At 45.9% G+C, this 17,377-nt stretch overlaps 1 protein-coding gene across 2 annotated transcripts in view; it reads right to left on the reverse strand.

The window, feature by feature from the left end:
• Positions 1-7,576: 7,576 nt before the first annotated feature.
• The window catches only part of DCAF5 (DDB1 and CUL4 associated factor 5), a 93,928-nt gene continuing 84,127 nt past the window's right edge, over positions 7,577-17,377 (reverse strand). For both annotated transcript variants that reach the window (XM_010976597.3, XM_010976598.3), the window contains exons 8-9: positions 16,834-16,961; positions 7,577-11,216 (exon numbers count right to left, since the gene is read on the reverse strand). In XM_010976597.3, coding sequence (XP_010974899.2) covers positions 9,447-11,216; positions 16,834-16,961 — 1,898 coding nt within the window. In that variant the 3' untranslated portion in view covers positions 7,577-9,446. The remainder of the gene's footprint in view (positions 11,217-16,833; positions 16,962-17,377) is intronic.

Here is a 17,377-nt window from a genome sequence, read left to right on the forward strand (position 1 = left end):
GAAGTCTTTTGCAAAGAATCCATTTGTATGTAATGTGATTCCCTTTGTCCTCATTTTGGTTTCCTAAGTTTGGAGTTCTCATAATTGGCTTTTCTTAAAGTGAAGGCCATACTCTTACCGGACAGACCAAAGCTCTGCCGGGACAGTCCCAGGACGTCACTGGGAGGGCCGGGTGGGCAGTGGGGAAGGGTCGCAGTGGCTGTGAGTGTCTGGTACTCCCCTCTGTCTGTCACCACTTCTGTCCCCTCACCAGTTTCTGGTTTTTAAATTCTGGCTCTGTGGAGTGGCTTCTGTGGCTGGCTTTATTTGAAGTATTTAGGACAAAGAGAGAATCCAGTATTTCACAACATTGAGCTTCATTTCCATGTCACTGTCTCACAAGTGCTGAGAGGGGACAGATTAGAAAGAAGAGATGACATTTTTGGAGAAGTCACCAGGACTTCCTATTTCCATGTATCCTCAACATTTTGCTTAACAGCAGCATCACAGACACGGGCCGAAGGTCAGCAGCTCACTGGGCCTGGAAGAAGACAATACTAGCAGAGCTCTTTATCCAGCGCCGACTTCATGATGGATGTTGTGCTAGATGCTTTATATATGTATGTACATTCCATAGATTTTATATATATAGTCACCAATCCAGACAATAACATTGCGAGATAAGCCTCATCAACTTTGTGTATGAAGAAATCCAGGTTCAGAAGCGTTAAATGACCCGGCCCACGTGACGAAGCCGAGTCTACCCAAGTCTCTCTGGCTTCACAGGCCACGTTCTCCCTTCTACCCTAGGCTCCCCTGGACGCCCACTCTCACCAAAGCCTTCATCTCTCTCTGACCCACTCTTCAAAGGTGACTGGGCACTTACTTAGCACATGGCGGGAGGAGGCTTCTTGGCACCAGGAAGGGACACAGGGCTCAGGAGACAGTTTAGAGTTGGAAGAAGCTTGTTAGTTCCCTCCCTGCTGGGACTGAGAGGAGGCAGCAGCAGCAGAGAAATGCCCAGAAGTGGGCACAGAGGGGCCAAGGAAGGCCTGGTCATGAGAAGGCAGGGATGAAGCAGAAGGTGCTTCTTAGTCCTGCCCTCTGATCCCCCGCCCCACACAGAGCAGGGCCCACAGCGTGTCCACGGGGGAGGACTGAACGGCAGAAGCGGCCTGGGGGACTGGGCAGCTGGACCTCTCCTAGGCCTTGAGGTCACACTGAGATCACACCCCTGTGACTGTGGGCTCACTGGAGTCACGGATGTGCGCCGGCTTTGCAGTGTTTTCCCTCCACCCCCTGACTTTGCAACAACCTGGTCCTTGAGCTGATGGCCAGTCAGAAGAGAGGAGTGGAAGGGAGCCTGGGGAGGGGAACGTGGAAATGCTCTGGGGAGGGAGCCCAGGCTGTACTCGGAAGGGGGGTGAGGAGAGAACGAAGGAGGAGAACTCGGGCTCACACTCCTCCTTTGCTGGACTGGGAGCTCCCCTGGATGGCAGGACCGTGGTGTGCAGCTGAGCAGGCGGTGCCTCCCACAGCCCTGGGAGGTGCCCTTCTTGTACACCGCAGCGTGAACGGCAACCCCTAGTGTTAGGCACTCCACAGGCTGCAGAGCAGAGCAGTCCTGCACTCAGTGCCTAGAAACTATCAAAAAGAGGCTTCCCATTATTCCAGATTTTGAAGGTGGGAACCATGGGGCTTGAGCACCGTCCAGGTATTGAAGAGGCTGTCATCAGTCATAAGATCAGGTGTTACTGGCAAGGGCCTTACCAGAGATCTCCTTCCTGACTGCCGAGGCCTGCCCCCGGCCCTACAGGCACCCAGGGCTGAAAGGGCAGAGTCCTTGCTCTTTCCCTGCACCAGCAATCACAAAAGCCAGTCCCAATTATAAAGAGAAAGTCTAAATAATTTGGGACACAGATGAGCTGATCTTGAATGAAGACATAGCTTCACCTCCTAGGTGAACAATGCTCCAACGATTCCAGTCTATCTCATAAGTTTGACTTTCTTCTGAAGGAGACCCCAGAGGCATGCCTGCCATTGGTCTACTGCTTTTCAGGTCCCCATCCCTCCTCCTGGTTCCCCATTGCTCTTGTTGTCCAGTGCACCAAAGTCAGGATTAACCCAGCCACCCCTGTTCTCCCTCCCTTCTGAGTAGAATCCAAGAACACACCTACCCCAAATTCTCCACCTCACATATATTAACCTGAGGGATAAAGAGTTAAGAACAGTGTAGATGTTTAGCAGGCAGGGGGTCCAAACCCCACCTCTCAGGGGTACCTCTGGTATACCGGCCTGGCTTAGTGAGGTTGCTGACTGGATCCCAGAATCAGGGGAGAAGAGAGAGGAAGTCAGTGGGTCAGATGTAGCTGCTGACTGGACTCAGCTGGCTTCATAAGGAAGACACAGAGCACCCTGATCAGCAGGAACCCAAGCCTGGGACATCCTCACTGATCTCTCCATAGAAGGACAAGCTGGGGGAGTTTTGGATTTGGACACTGGCCTGAGCAGGACCAAATTGCCCTTGTGTCATCTCTTGCCCCCACGGTCAGCCAGACCTGGAATGAGGCAGTCTCTACCAGCCTTCCCCAGTAAGACTAAACCAGGTAGTCTGCCCATGGAATTTCAACCCAGGCAGGTGCTTGAGGAACAAAGTGCTGAAGTTTCCTCTGGACAGGTAAGTTTAAAACTGGGATAAAGACAAAGGGATCTGAACTGTATGCTGCTTCTCACAGTTCAGGAGAAAGATCTTACCAGCACCCAACAGCCAGGAAGAGCACAGCAATTTGAGCCAGTCTTTGTCCTGCAACAGGGCAGATTCCATTTAAAATTTGTTCCTTCCTCTTCTGGGTGCTTACAACTTGGAAGGGCTTCTCCCCTTCTTGAGCCCTGGCATACCTAAAACCTAATGACCTCAGCTCCCACCTTCCAGGCCCCTTTATCTTTTTTTCCAGTCTCCCCACATGTTTATTGCTCCCCTCTGAAATTCAGCGCAGGGATTTGCTGACATTTCTGGGTGATGAAAAGTCTTCAGGACGGCATTCAGCAACCTGGGAGCAGTCAGAGCTGCTAATGGGTGCAGGGACAAGTCACGCTAATCTGAGTGTAAGGGGTCCAAGCTCAGCTGAGTCTGGTTTTCCTGTGAGCCTTCCTTACGGGCCTTCTTCAATCCTTTGCTACTGCTGCATATTGTAATCAGAGCCCTGGCTGGAGTCACACTGGCTGACGGTGGGGAAATAAGGTAAGCTCCTCCTCCTAACCCAAGAACCACATCTAGGAACAGCAAGATGTGAGAAGAGCACTGGCCTAAGAGGCCAGGCCGAGCCACTACTAACTGGCCTTGGACTCTCCATCGTGAAAACGAGGGGGCTAGACTGGATGACACAGCTAACCACCCCCACCTCCTTCTGTATCAGGTCAAAAAATGGTAATTTAGGCCTGAATTCTATACCCTCCCAGTCTCCCCTTCCCTTGCCCTGGCTTCTCTTTTGGCAGATGTGTTTTATTTGAAAAGCTTTCCCCACCCCCAAGTATAATTCCATTGCCTATTTTCCACCAGCAATTCAAACCCCTCCTCTCTCATATTTCTCTGCCTGCCCTTTCTGAACGCCACGCATGTGCCCTTAAATCTGTCTCAGATCTGTCCTGAGGGTTTAGTGCGCCAGGACTGAACTCTGACCTTTTTGCCTTGGCCTAGTCAGACTTCTGTTGGCTTTTTTGTAATGGCTTAGCTTCTTCTTGAATTAGATGTTACAGAATACTTAACACATATACATGTGAAACAATCCTGCATGGAAAACGCTGGTCAGACTTTTCTTTGGCTGAAACACAGAACATTTCCACGGCTTGCCACTTTCCTGACTCTCTCAGGCTGGCCTAATGCCAGGTGGGGGAATTTCAGCTCTGAAGGCCAGAGAGAGGTTTGCTGTCCCAGCTCCTGAGGTCTGGGTCATTTCCAGTACCACCATATTAAGACTATAGTTTAATGAAATCTGCCAGGCCTCCCACACCCTCTGCAGACTTGCTGTCTTAAGCAAGGATCTGTGAGGAGGCCTGTCAGCCAAGCCGGGCTTTTTTGAAGCTCTGACAGAGCCTGTAGACATTTGGCTCTCCAAGTTGGAGGCTGTGTCCAAGGCCCCAAAGTCAGCTTTAGTCCACTATAATGGGGATAATTTACTCTTTCCTGTGGTTTCAGTTGAAGGTGTGCTAATAATAAACAGTAAATTCTTTCTGAAGGAGAACTTACTTTCTTTACTCCTTGGCAGACCCCATCCAAAAAGCCTTCTTTGTGGTGTGCACATTGCTATCAACAAGCAGTGAGAGCAGAAGAGAGGACAGCACACACTTCAGTGTGTTTTATGTAACAGGCACTGTTCTGAGCTGTTCATATATATATACACATCACACACACACACACACACACACACACACACACACACACACACACACTCACGTTTAATCCTTCAACAATGTGCTGAGACAGGCATTCTTTCCCCAGTTTACAAATGAGCACCTTGAAGCTCTGAGCAGCTATACACTGGCCCAAGATCTTGGCTACCAGCTGGTTCTGGTGGGCACTACAGGGATGTCTCAGGAATGAGAACTCATCAGAATGGGACGTAGACAGTCCATGGAATGGAAAGAATAAGTCTTTGGAGTTGAGAGGGACCTCCATTTCACAGTTCAAGAGTCTGAGTGATTTGCCCAAGGTTTACGCAGCTACTCCACTGAAAGACCAGTATAGAATACATTTCTTTTGCTAGTTCAATGCCATTTCCATCCCACTCACAGGTTTCTCTTAGGAGGAAAAGAACAGAAGTTAGTAATTTCAGGTCTTGGAGAGACCTGAAATGTTAGAAAACACTGACTCTGAGACAAGAAGAGAAAGTAAGTTTTTAAGGTGGAGTCTAACAGGGAGATGTTTGCTACCTTATGAAAGCCTGTGCTGATCACCACCAACCACACACTCCTGTTTTAGGTACCTGTTTAAGTGTGCTAGTGTTCAGGGCATTTTATGATCGTTATTTCCTGGAATTTGTGCATTCCAGCAAGGGGAATTTCTCCCAAGCCAAGCCTGTATTTTCACTGACTTCCATTGTAAATTTGGGGATTTTAAAGAATCTTGATGACCTAGTGTTTTGGAGGCCAGTCAATGGCACAGCCAATGCTAGTTCTTTGGATCTCGAAGGCAGTTTGAATCCATCTAGCATTTCATTTCTTCCATTGCAGAGTCTTCCTAATCCTCTTTCCTCCAAATGTCTTTCTTCCCAGCGTCCCTAGACCACAAGAATGTCTCTCATGCCTAAGGATCTGAGTTGGCACCCAGATATCTTAGTATTTTGCTTTTCTCCAGCCTTGGTGGGGGTACTAACCAAGCCAGATAGAGGGAGACTTGGAAGCTAGCATTCTGTACTTCAGCTGGAATATTCCATTAGCTCATGGCTTTGGGCTCCAGAAAGGAGTCATTTCCCAACTTTAGTCATTTGAAATACTAGATATCCCACTTCCTTACAAGGTGACTCTCTTGTAGATAAGCACTGTAGGACCCTTCCACTCAGCTCAAGTAAACCCTGTTGAGTGAATGGAATTGAGTAACTCCTCCTGCTTGTCTCTGGCCACATTAGTGCCGGCCCCAGCGAAGTTTATTTTTGCCTTTAAGCCTCTATTTGGAGAAGTATCTTACCACCTTTGTACTAGCAGTGAAATGCAATTAGGGTGCAGATGGCTTAGATTTTCTTTTCATATAATTTTTGGTCTGTTGCATGTGGGAAGCACTCTTAAGAAATTCAGAATTACTTCTAATCCAGCACGAGTGCTCAAGGACAAATGAACACTTAGACTGAGATATTCCACCTGAGAGAACCGTGCAGCTTGTCCAAAGCCCTTACCCACTGCTGTGGGCACGTCTGGACTCAACGAGCTTTACTTCACCTCAGTATCTCAGCCCTGGCACACTGCCCTGCTTAGGTCCTAAGGGAAGAACAGCCTTCCTTTGGAAGCATAGATTTTCCCCACAGGAGTCTTGGTTGGCAAGAGTTTTTCAGTTAACTGAAGGAGGCAGCTTTACAGGCAGAATATATAAGGCATTTTTTGTTTTTGTTTTCTCCTTTTAAGAAAAAAAAGTTTTCAATACATGCCTGGGACATGGCAGGAAAAGCAATTTGATATTTGGAAACATCAAAAAACATTTCTTTTGGGGCTGTTTGTAATGTCACTTCATTGCATCATTCCCTCAGTTCCAACTAATAAAAAGGGTCAATTCTAGGATCTCACTATCCTGAGTTCACCTAAGCCTATAATAAAGGAGACCATGTAGATACCTCCTCCTACCCTACATTTCGTGGTCCCAATGTGACGTCTGTCCCAGTACCTAGAAGTGACAATGACCACTGGCATAGATGTGGTATACCACAATTCTCCTAGTCTTCAGTGTGGCTTTGAATCAAGTTTCCAACTAGGCAAGAATTTAAAACAGGAAAGGAATGGAGGAGGGGTGTCTAAGCATCCAAGTCTTCCCTGGAAGAGAAGAGGAAACCATAAGAAGTGAGTAATAGGTTTATTTGCACATACACAAGAGAAGAGCTAGCGTTGCTGGGAGAGAGGTGGGGCTTGTGAAGAGGTAAGGCTTCAGCAGAGGAAGGCACCTTGACAAACAAGGGACTCCGGGCTCAGTAAATCAAGCACAGTTGCAACCTTCTTTTTTGCCCCAAGTCAACTCTCATTTAACTCATTTACCTGTTGTCCTAGAGACAAAGGAATCACTTACAAAACCAGGTGGAAATAAAAGTGGAGGGAAAGGTTTTCTATATCTGGACCAGCCACTTAAAAATTTTATATACAGGATGCAGAAAAAAAGAAAACATGAGGCACTTTTGAATAGTTCTTAATCTAATCAGTGCCATCTGTCCTGCTAGTAAAAACAGCTATCATGGAAGAATCTGGGGATTAAATGTGCCTCCAAAGTTGGGGCCTCAATTCTCCAAGTTTACACAAAGGCACCCTGGAAGTAGTGGTTCCTGCCAGGTTTCCAGGACCATGATCACAGACAGGAAATTTCTGGAAATGAGAGTGGAATGGCTACAGAGACGAGCATTTCTCAGCCTGCTTCCATGGGTGTGCTGCAGGGGCATCTCTCCGGGCAAGCTGAACCAGGGGTGCTGGGAAGAGTGTCTCCCAAGGATGGAAGGCATCCTTGCTAAATAAAAACATCTTTCTTAGACTAAAGTTGAACCAGAATGAACTTTGACTTCTCTTTTGAGTACCCAAATGAGATTAAGGCTTTTAAAATAAAAAGACCAAATTCTGCATTTGGAAACAGTAACTACCAAGTAGCTAGTTCCCAAGGGAACTTTACTTCTTTTTCTCCAGGAGGATATGTGGATTGCCCTTAGAGAAGTCAGAAGAGGTCAGCTACTAATTGGATTAATTAAAATAAAACAAAAAGATTGGTTATGCTGACTAGGAAGGGGAAGAGAAACACACAGAGTGATTATATCTTTTTTTTGTATATAAAGGATTAAAAAATTCCAATTTAATAAATTTTGGAAAAGCAAATGTAAAATGACTTGGGCTTATAAAACCAGAATTTACAATTATCTGTGTATAGCCAAAGACAAATCATAGAACTGTTTTGATTACAAATCAAAGTAATTCTAACGGTTACAGAATCACTTTCCCATCCCCAGTGAGATTACAGTTGTTAAATTGTAAGCATCCCCACCGCTACTCACACTCCCTCGTCTCCTTCTCCTTAGACAGTATTTTTACACCCAAGTCACACCACACACACCAGGCACACCTTTCCTTTCACAAAGCTTAGCAAAATGACATCTCCTTTTGGCTTAGATCATCAACCTTCCTTTTATAAATAACCCCCCTTCCCCCAGTGATTAAATTCATCCAAGACTTCACCCTCCACAGGCTGTCTCCTCCTTGGTCCCAGTTCCAGTAGGACAGGTCCTCCCCTAAAAAGAACGCTGGATCAGTCTGGCCACATCAGTCACACACTAGGTCCTCTCTATGCCAATGCCGCTGGCTCCTAGTTATTCAGCACTCTGTGCCCAAGAAAGTTGTAGTGTTTTCTCTCTCCTTCATTTCTTCCCAGTATTCTCCTGCCTTTTCATGACATCTATGCCAACGAGACATCTAGTCATCCCTAGGTCTTCCTGTCTTGTATAATCCTTCAGTAATAACAAAGTGACCATAATGAGCACTGCAACGCCGAAAAGCTCCTGGCCTTTTCCTCTCTCTGTCTTTATCTACCTTAATGAAAGAGTCTCTTCTAAGAGCCAGGAGGCTTGAAAGCAGTGACTCCTTTCTCTACTCTCTGCCTCCTAACAGACCTACCCAGTAAGAATCTGTTACTTCGAGGTGCCTACTGCTCTGCAAGATCCAGTCAGAATGCCATAGCCTCCAAAGACTGCGAGCCTGAGGGAAGACGCCAGTCCCAGCCATTCTGACCAATCATTCTGGGTTGAATTAAACGAATGTAGTACCACACTCTGCTCTTCCCTACACTTCTTCATTATCACACGTATAGCATCCACTTTAGTAGTTTGAGCACAAAGCTCTTGAGAGCTTTCTCCTTTCAATATGCCTAGATTGCCACATGGGGCCAAGGCAGTGCCTGCTGGCCTTCCGAGTGCCTCTTAGGAACTAGCACCTAACTTGTTAAAGTGTTACCCACAATTAGTTATATTTTATGGCCTCCATACAGTATGTGTTGCAGCACTGCTCCATTTGCAATCAATGAAATTTTATCAGGCCTCTTTATTTTCTTGAATCTGACTTTAAGTGCTAACCTCTCATCAGCATTAAAAATGCTCCCCTTTTAGTACATCTACATTAAATGCTCAAAGAAGTGCTACTGAGAGAAAACATGGAAGATTTCTTTAAGAAAGGAACCATGCTTTCCTTTGCAGCACGGCCAGTGGGCTGAAGGTCTATTCCCATTCTCCTCTCCGTTCTTTCAGCATAAATCCACTCCTCACTGGCAGCACAACCTGATTTAGCAGGCACTCATCATTAAGACCAGAAAACCTATGGTGTGTAAACAGGTGAGATGGCAAAAAATACAGACCCATAGATCCTTTCTGATAGAAAATGGAAAGAAAAGTCTGAGACAATGAGCTCATGCGTGCCAGTGCACACACACACACAAGAACAAGTCAAACATCTTAACAAGGATTTACTTTAACAGAGTCTGCACAGGTACACTATGCTCAAGTCTCACTAGAAAGGAGTCACTTGGATTTTTTTTTTTCCCTTGACACAGCACGGCCAATGGCCAGCTAAACATCAGACCCATTGTTGAATGGAAGGGAGCAGCATCAGACACAAAATTGCAGGCCCTGGTTTTATGTGCCTTTAATACTATTTTTCCTTTCCTCTGTGTTCACTAAACAGGGTTTAAAAATTTCTGTTTGTAAAGCTACTTTTCATAGCTCTTTGTTTTCCCTTTGTATTTATCATGTTTTTAATTTCTTCTCTGAGGAGGAATTCTCCGAATCTGTATCTTCCAATTCGATTCGGTGCCTTTTGAGGCCACTATGGCCATGAACAGCCCTGCTGCTGTCTGTGTCTGCGGGGTCAGTGGGGTCCTCTCTCGTTCCAGCACTGGGGGTCTCACAGGCCATTTCAGACCCACAACAATCTTTGTGTAGGAGTGTCCCTGTCAGGGACAAGTTATCATGGTCAGTGTCTGAATGTCCTGGGGAAGAGCAGGCCACCGTCTCCAGCTCCCCAAAGTTCTGCCCATTGTTGTGGGGGTGAGGGGGGCGGGGGTGTAAGCGTCCATTGTTGTGATTGGCACAGATGCTTTCGAGGCTCCTCTCCTCACTGTCATCAGACTGGGCCCTGAGACAGTTGCCAGACCCGCTGCTGAGATTGGAGCCAGATGCCTTGGGGACAGAAGGGGATGGTGGCTCCTCAGCCCGGCTGCTCAGGGCCTTGCTTAGGGCCTTTCCATTGAGCCTCTTGGTTTCAAAAGTGTGTTCTACAGAGCCACCATTGCTAGTGTCCTGAAAGGTGTCCTCTGGTGCCTCTGCCCAAGGATGGCTGCTGTGCTCATGGCCTGGGCCACTGCTGGGATTTCTGGCAGAAGTCCCTTCTTTAAAAGCGTCTTTGCTGCGACCTTCGGGGGGCAGGTCCTGGTTCCTCTGGGCCATGGCCATGTTTAGATAGGCTTCCTTACTGGAAGAAGGGGCTGGGTTGTCCTTGTGGCTGGTTCCAGCTCTCCCTTCATCTGCTTCCCCAGACACAAGGGAGCTCTCTCCATCTTTGTTATTTGAATAGGAGATGTAGGAGTAGCGAAGCCACTTGTAAGCTTTATAAATCTTTCGTTCAACTGACTCTATGTCGGAAGTTGGCGATGCTCGGCTTGGCTGAATCTCCAGAGTGGATGTGCTATGCTCAGGGGAGGAGGCTGGGGAGGAAGAGAGGTCATCTACTTTGATCTGGGGATAATCGTAATTATCTTCTCCAATGTAGGTGTCGGCGGGCTTAGTCGGGACGCTGGGCCTCTCTTCTCGGGATGTCTTCTGCCGGCGCCGCATGGCATTCCGCTGCCGCGTGGATGCTCTTCGTTCATTTAGCTCCTCTTCATCCTCAGAGCTGCTGGAGCTGCTGGAGCTGCTGGACTCATCTTCGGGGCTGGGAGACCGTGGCCGGGGGAAGAGATCTGTGTCCAGTTCAACCTCACAGGTGTTCTCTTCAGAATCAGACTCATTGGAAAGGGCCAGGAGGCGTTTGTCCTGGTAGCGCCGCAGGGCAGACAGGCGCTGCTGGCGAGAGGTGGCATCCTCACATGTGGGTGGCGGTGGAGTTGACGCCACCACGTTTGTGGTAGTGACCCGCAGGGGCCCCAGGTGGAAGGCGCTATCAGCAGACTCATCCACTGTGGGTGGAGGGGAGCGGGGCAGTGAGGCCGAGGACTCGGAGTCAGTGTAGCCTGAGCGCTCACTGACCCCTGCGTGCAGCTGGAGGATCGTGCTCTCGCTGAGGTCACTGTCCGAGTCAGAGCTCCAGCCCTCGATCTCACGACGGACCAGGGAGTCAAAGAAGGCCATCATCCGGGGATCTTCCTGCACAGACTGGTTGGCATAGTCATGCGACAGGCCACTCCCACTATTCAGCACGAGGCTGATGTACTCTTCGTGGGTATACAGACAGCGAGAATCATCCTCAATCCGCCCATCCAGGTCTCCGGTACACCCTGGCTGCTTGTATGGGCTCCAGATCTGCACAGAAGGCGAAAACAAAACGAACGAGGACTGATTGGAACGTACTCTGAGCTGGTGGCCATAAAGAATGCCAAAGCAGAGCTTCCCCCAAACCTCCCTGTCATTTAGCCAGGACTTGCTAACCAACTTAAAAATGCATTCTTTACCAGATTGGATTATGTGGGCCACATATGAAATGGAGGCTTCCAGAGTCAGATGTGGGAAGAAGTATGGTCTAGGACACAGCATTAACTTAGTGTCAGGAGACCAAGTCCTGTCTCCAGGCCCAGGACACACACATACCATCTCCCCCACAATCCCCCTCCCCTTTAGCTTCCTCTGTTAGAGGACAGAGGATGACTTGAAGATTGGCCAATCTTCAAAACTCTCAGAAGACTGGAGAGGTACTACTTTTCCAAAGTGAAAACAGACCCAGCAGTCAGTCCTCTGCGACAGTTAATATTTCAGCCTATAACTTCTCTTCTCCCCAACTGCAACATTTCTATTTTTAACTAATGGGAATTGCTTACTGGAGCTTGATAAGAATAGCCAACTGCCTACACTGCAGTTCCCTCTTAGACGTGCAGGCATCAGTTACCCAGGAAACTGGGTTCTCTTAACTAGGGAGCTGCTGGTCTGCTCCCCAACTCTTCTGTTATATGTAGGAATAGGTGGGTCACACCCTCCAAGACCACAGACCTATCCCTTAACATCCCTCCACTCCGTGGTCAGAGACATGGGCTTACAGCCAAAAGGTGGCAGAGCTAGAATTCAAACCCAGGTTTGTCTGAATGCAAAAGCCCAACTCTACAAGTTGAGTAAGTCATGCAAAAATCAAGTTCAAGGTAATTAAACTGTCACTGCAAATGAGAACAATTAGCTTCACCTGACTGCCAGACTAGTCCAGAGCAGCACAGAGAAACTCGGTTACATCAGCTGGTAGCCATGGCAACTCAGATGAAATTCCAGGCGATTTTCTTGCCTTGACAGGCTGGTGTCTATCTTTAGATGGCACCCAACCCAGAAAACAGTGGCTCCTCATTCCCTATCTTCTATCAAGACAATGGCTTTGTTCCCCCAAAGCTATCCAAGGACAAATTCGCCTCCTTGTGAGCACCTTCCTGAGGCCCATTCCTCTCATGCTTTACTTGCATCTCCTGGGAGGTGGTGTCTCTTTGGAGGATCCTCAGTTTAAGAGGGGTTGAAGAAACCTTCTAAGTTTGCTCTTTTCATCAATTCCCAACTCAGATTCATTCCTCCTTCAGTTTTGTTCCTGCTCACCACTCTTCAAGTGTTCTCCCATCTCCAGCTTCATAATCTCAACCCAGGGGAGTTTTAAGGCAGTGATTCTCAAACTTTGGTGTGCAAATGAATTACCTGAAGAATAATTACATCACTGACTCCTGAGCCTCACCCTTAGAGATTCTAATTCAGTAAGTCATGGGAAGGTACCAGGGCTCTGCATTTTAAATAAGCACTCCAGGAGGGAGTAGGTGGTGAGACCAATTTTTAAGAAACACTGGAATATAGTTAGCATAAAACAAGTAGCAGAAAATAAAGGATTTGTCTGAAGGGATCCTCAAATTCTTTGTGAGACTCAATGTTTGGAAAATATTTACCGGTGGCCTTCAGCAACAGGCTCAAGCTATAAATGACGATCTCTGCAAACAGATGTCTCTGGGAAGAAGAGTTTGGTGGCTTAGGGAAGAAACTGAGGGATCCAAAAGGCAAAGCCCTTAGGATGTTTTTGGGTCTTAGTCTATATTCTGTGACAAATCTCTCACTTCTCCAGTTTAAAAGTGGTAAAATGTCACTAACTGTGTTGCATAATATGAAGAAAAATCTGTATGTATTTCACAGAAACTGAATTTAACAGAATTACAAAATATTAATGGTGAGATGCTGGTCCAACATTCCAACACGCCAGTTTCTAGGTTCTAACCTACTACCCAGCCAGGGTATATATCTTCACTCCAGGAATGAAAATCATAACACTGGAAGTCAGCTTTTATATGCGCTCTGGAATGTATTAAGCTGAGGTAGACCTTCATTCCTGAAGCTTGGAGTAATGGAACAAAATGCTGGATTAGGAGGCAGAAGGCTTGAGTGTGGGTTCCCACACAGCTCTAGTTCGCTGGTGACCTTGTGGGAAGCTCAGCTCCCTCATCTAGTGAATTAGATGAGTCTCATCCAGTTCTAAGATTCAGAGCAAAACAAAACCCTCATCCCAGATGGCCAGTCTTCAGTCCTCAAGGATTTGCAGCACAGAGCTGCAGGAGCAGGCAGAATAGGTAGGAACCCAGCCCCACCACTTCACACAGCTCTGGGCAAATGACTTCACCCCTGAAACCTCTTTTCTCATCTGTGGAAATGAGAATGATGAAATGGCACAACCTAACCAAAGCACCAATAAATGTGGTGTTGCTTCTTTCATTTGGCAGCTGAATACCTCAACCAGAAGGTTTCAGACCCCTCCTCAAAGAGACTTTTGAACACCAGAAGTACTGACCATTCCTATTATCTTAGTCCTCATCCTTAAAATACTAATTTCAAACATTTGGTTTTTTTTTTTTATACTGAAAGTCAACAACTCAGAAGTGAAGTAATGAAAACACAACCCTGTTGCATGTTAAATGTGGCTGGACATCCCTCTTCATGGGATAAGATTCATGAGAAAAGGAGGAAAGATGAGCAGCTTTCTCTCCAAGCCCAGGGAAAAGTTTAGCTCCAGAGGATGCTGAGGAAAAGGATGCAATTCACTTCTTATTCAAACATCACTGAAATGGAAAGCAGTTTAAGTCACAAGTGTTCTGATCTACACAGGTGACCATAACATGCTTCATGTAGCATCTCTAAGCCCTCTTCTCTCTTTGCACTATTATGATAAATTTAGACATTTGCCACCTACCAAGAAAAACGACAGATAGGGACTTAAATTGTTATTCAGGGGTGCTCCACACTCTCTAATCTGGCTTCCAAAATCCCCTGGGCTCACCTCCAGCTTACCCTCCCAGCCTTATACCTTAGCCCTTTCTTTTTGTGCTCTTCACTTGATTAAACAGAATCATTTTCTAAACAGGTTTTATACTTCGCTGTTTCTGAGCATTTATTTGTAAGCACAATGCCTGGAATGCAGAAAGTGATCAACAAATATTTATTGATTCAGTGAAATAATTAAATACCCATTCCCTTCCCTTAGAGTGGTCTTCCTATCTTATTTCTCTCCTTTATTTTGCAGTCTATTTTCTTCAAAGTCTAGTTCAAGTATTACCTACACTGAGATTACCCCAGATGGGAAAAAAAATCTCTCCCTCCCTAGACAGCACTGTTTCTATCTCTTGTGTCCTTACTGCATTTTTCATTACCTTTATTTCTTGGCTCTCCTACTGGGTCATCAATTCCTGTGGGGACCTGCATCACCTTTCTTTCTTTGTATTCCTCATGGAGCCTAGCACAAATAGCACACAGTAGGTATATATCACAAATATGGGATGAGTAAATGAATATTGGTCTTTGAGGGAAAAAATGCCAGTATTTGCTCCATCTTGCCCTCCCTTATGTTTAACTACAAACTGAACCCCCTTTTTGCTAAGTGTGGGAATTCAAGGGGGACAGAAGACCTGTTATGGGTGAGAAGAGGCTGGCCCTGACAACAGGGACTCTTCTCCAGGCTAGAAAGGCATCAGTAAAGGACAAGTCAGGGAAAAGGTGGAATGAGTGGAGAGAGGTGGAGAGAGAAAAGCAGGCTGGGATGTGGTGGGATGATGCTCTCTGAGCTACTGAACCTCTCAGAAACAGCAAAGAGGAAAGCGACATTTATTAAAATAGTCAGAAATTGTCAGGCACAGGTAACTCACAAGGCAATCCTGGTGTCACGTCATTGTTAGTGTCCTCACTTGACAGATGGGAGATAGACTCAAAGAGCTGCCCAAGGGTACTAATGGTACTGACTTAAGGTTTTAAATGGCTAGACATGCCTCCTGGTGGGGCAGGGTTCAGACTCCACTGGAACCTGGAAACAGTGAGCTCCATCGTTCAGTCTGGATAACCTCACAGAGAAAATATTTTCTTTCTTCTCTGAGAACTTGGCTAGTTTCCAACCTATGACCTTTTGGATAAGGACTCCAGTTGACTAAACAGTAATTAGGGAGACTTAGCACAGAAGCATCCCAGAGTGCACAGCCAAGCAGGAATCTCTCTTTTAAAGGAGATGCTCAAGCAGATTTCCCTAAGAGAATGATGTTAACAGGCTTAAAGAGGACATGCTACCATGCCAATCCATGAGTCACAAGCTAAAGGAGAAGGGATAGCAATGCAAGGGACAGGGCCAATTCAGTGACTGCCCAAGTGAAGGACTACTGAGATGATCAAATCCAGCAGGGGCATCAGGCTGCCTGCTGCCTCCCCACCAGCATGGTAAGTGTAGTAGTACACTGGGAAGAACAAAGAACAGGGTTCTATCCTGCTTTACCACTGGTTAGCTGTGTAATCAACCCCAGTCAGTAAATTTATAATTTAAACCTCATCATCTATAAAAAGTCAGTAAGAACTATCTAGGAGTCCTGTTCTAGCCCTATGGGGAAATAAATGTGTACAATCATGAAAGTCAGCCCTAATCTACAGGACCAACAAAACCTAAATAGAAGAAATTGGAACAAGGACAAATAAAAATATTGAGCCATAGTCCAACATTAAATTTCTGATAGTTTCTTTGCCTCAGATACAACTTGGTTTAACTCTGGATAGTTGTTTTGTTTTTTTTTTTAAGAACAAAAGAAAATTAAAACTACCAGTTTGTTACAAACCAATTTTCATGTTTCCCTGAGACCTCCCTTAGGTTTTCAATGTCATTTTGGGGAAATAGTGAGGAGTTCTAACTTTTGCTGGGAGTTGAGGTGGAGGAGAGTTGGGATATCATCTATTCTTACTTAAAAGTCAAGTTATCACAGGGTCCTTAAAGTATTCATCAGTTGCTCCAAACGCTCATTTTCTCAGATGTGGGAAGGGTTACTAGCAACTGGAATGTGAGTATGGGCAATGGGCCATCCTTCCATGGCCAAAGGCCAGGCTGGGTGTCTCAGTTGCAAGCTCTAAAAACATTCCTTGGCAGGGTTAAATTCACTCAGTCAATGTGCAGTTGATGCAAGTGTTTAGCCTCAATCACAACCACAGCAGTGGTTTTTGATATGTCCTTAGACAAGGTAGCTATGATTCTGACAGCCACTTAGTTATACCTGTGCCATATAAGGACAGCAATTAATGCAAAGTGCACACTGAGTAACTTAGGGGATGGTGGCTTCTTAAACTCCAGATGAAGTTTGGAAAGCAGAATTCATCAGACTCCAGATCAAAGGCCATTGGAAGTATAGTGTCACACAGATAGTGTCTAGTTTCAAAGCCTAGTGAGTATTTTTAAAAAATGGTCCTGAAAGGAGGGTTTTAAACCACTCTTTTTAACATCATTTTTCCATATTTTACAATAATATGTCAAAATAATCCAGAATTTAGATAGACCTTTAGTATATTTAGATAGACCTTTAGTATATTTAGATATGAGGTTCTACAAACACTTAGTTTCTTCCATTCATGAACTGCAACAGTTTCTCTACAAGGACAAAAGGGGAAGGTGCCTCACCTTGATAATCTTTTCTACACCAGAAGAGCAGATCATGTAGGTGTGGGGGTTAAATCGGACCTGGTTAACAATAGACCGATGCCCTTTCAGCACCATGAAGGCTCCGTTGACCACTCTACCAATGCCACCTGGGAAGACAGAAGGAAACAAAAATCAAATGTTGTAATGGATGAAAGTAAATAAGTTCCAGTAATGGCAGACAAACAGCTCTGAACTGGAGCTGAGATTTTTTATTATCTGTATCACCAGCAGAATGCTTACTCTTACAAATTAAGTTGCTATGGAAAGAAAAAAGATGAAATATCTCTCAGCATATGTGCTCTTACCGAGAGTCTTTATTTAGCCTTTAAGCATTGCCCACGCCCACCCACTGCAATTCCATTGTCAATGAAGCCACAGCAACTTTTTTCAACTTTTTGATCCCCAAGATAGAATAGTGTCACCTTAGAAAAGGCCAGTCATGAGCAAAATGAGACTGAACTGCTTGGGAACAGTTAGGCAGCTGAGCCAGGGACACGCAGAACCAGAAGCATATAATTACTTA

The sequence above is a fragment of the Camelus dromedarius genome, chromosome 5, assembly GCF_036321535.1.
Source record: "Camelus dromedarius isolate mCamDro1 chromosome 5, mCamDro1.pat, whole genome shotgun sequence".
In the NCBI taxonomy this organism is placed as follows: Eukaryota; Metazoa; Chordata; class Mammalia; order Artiodactyla; family Camelidae; genus Camelus; species Camelus dromedarius.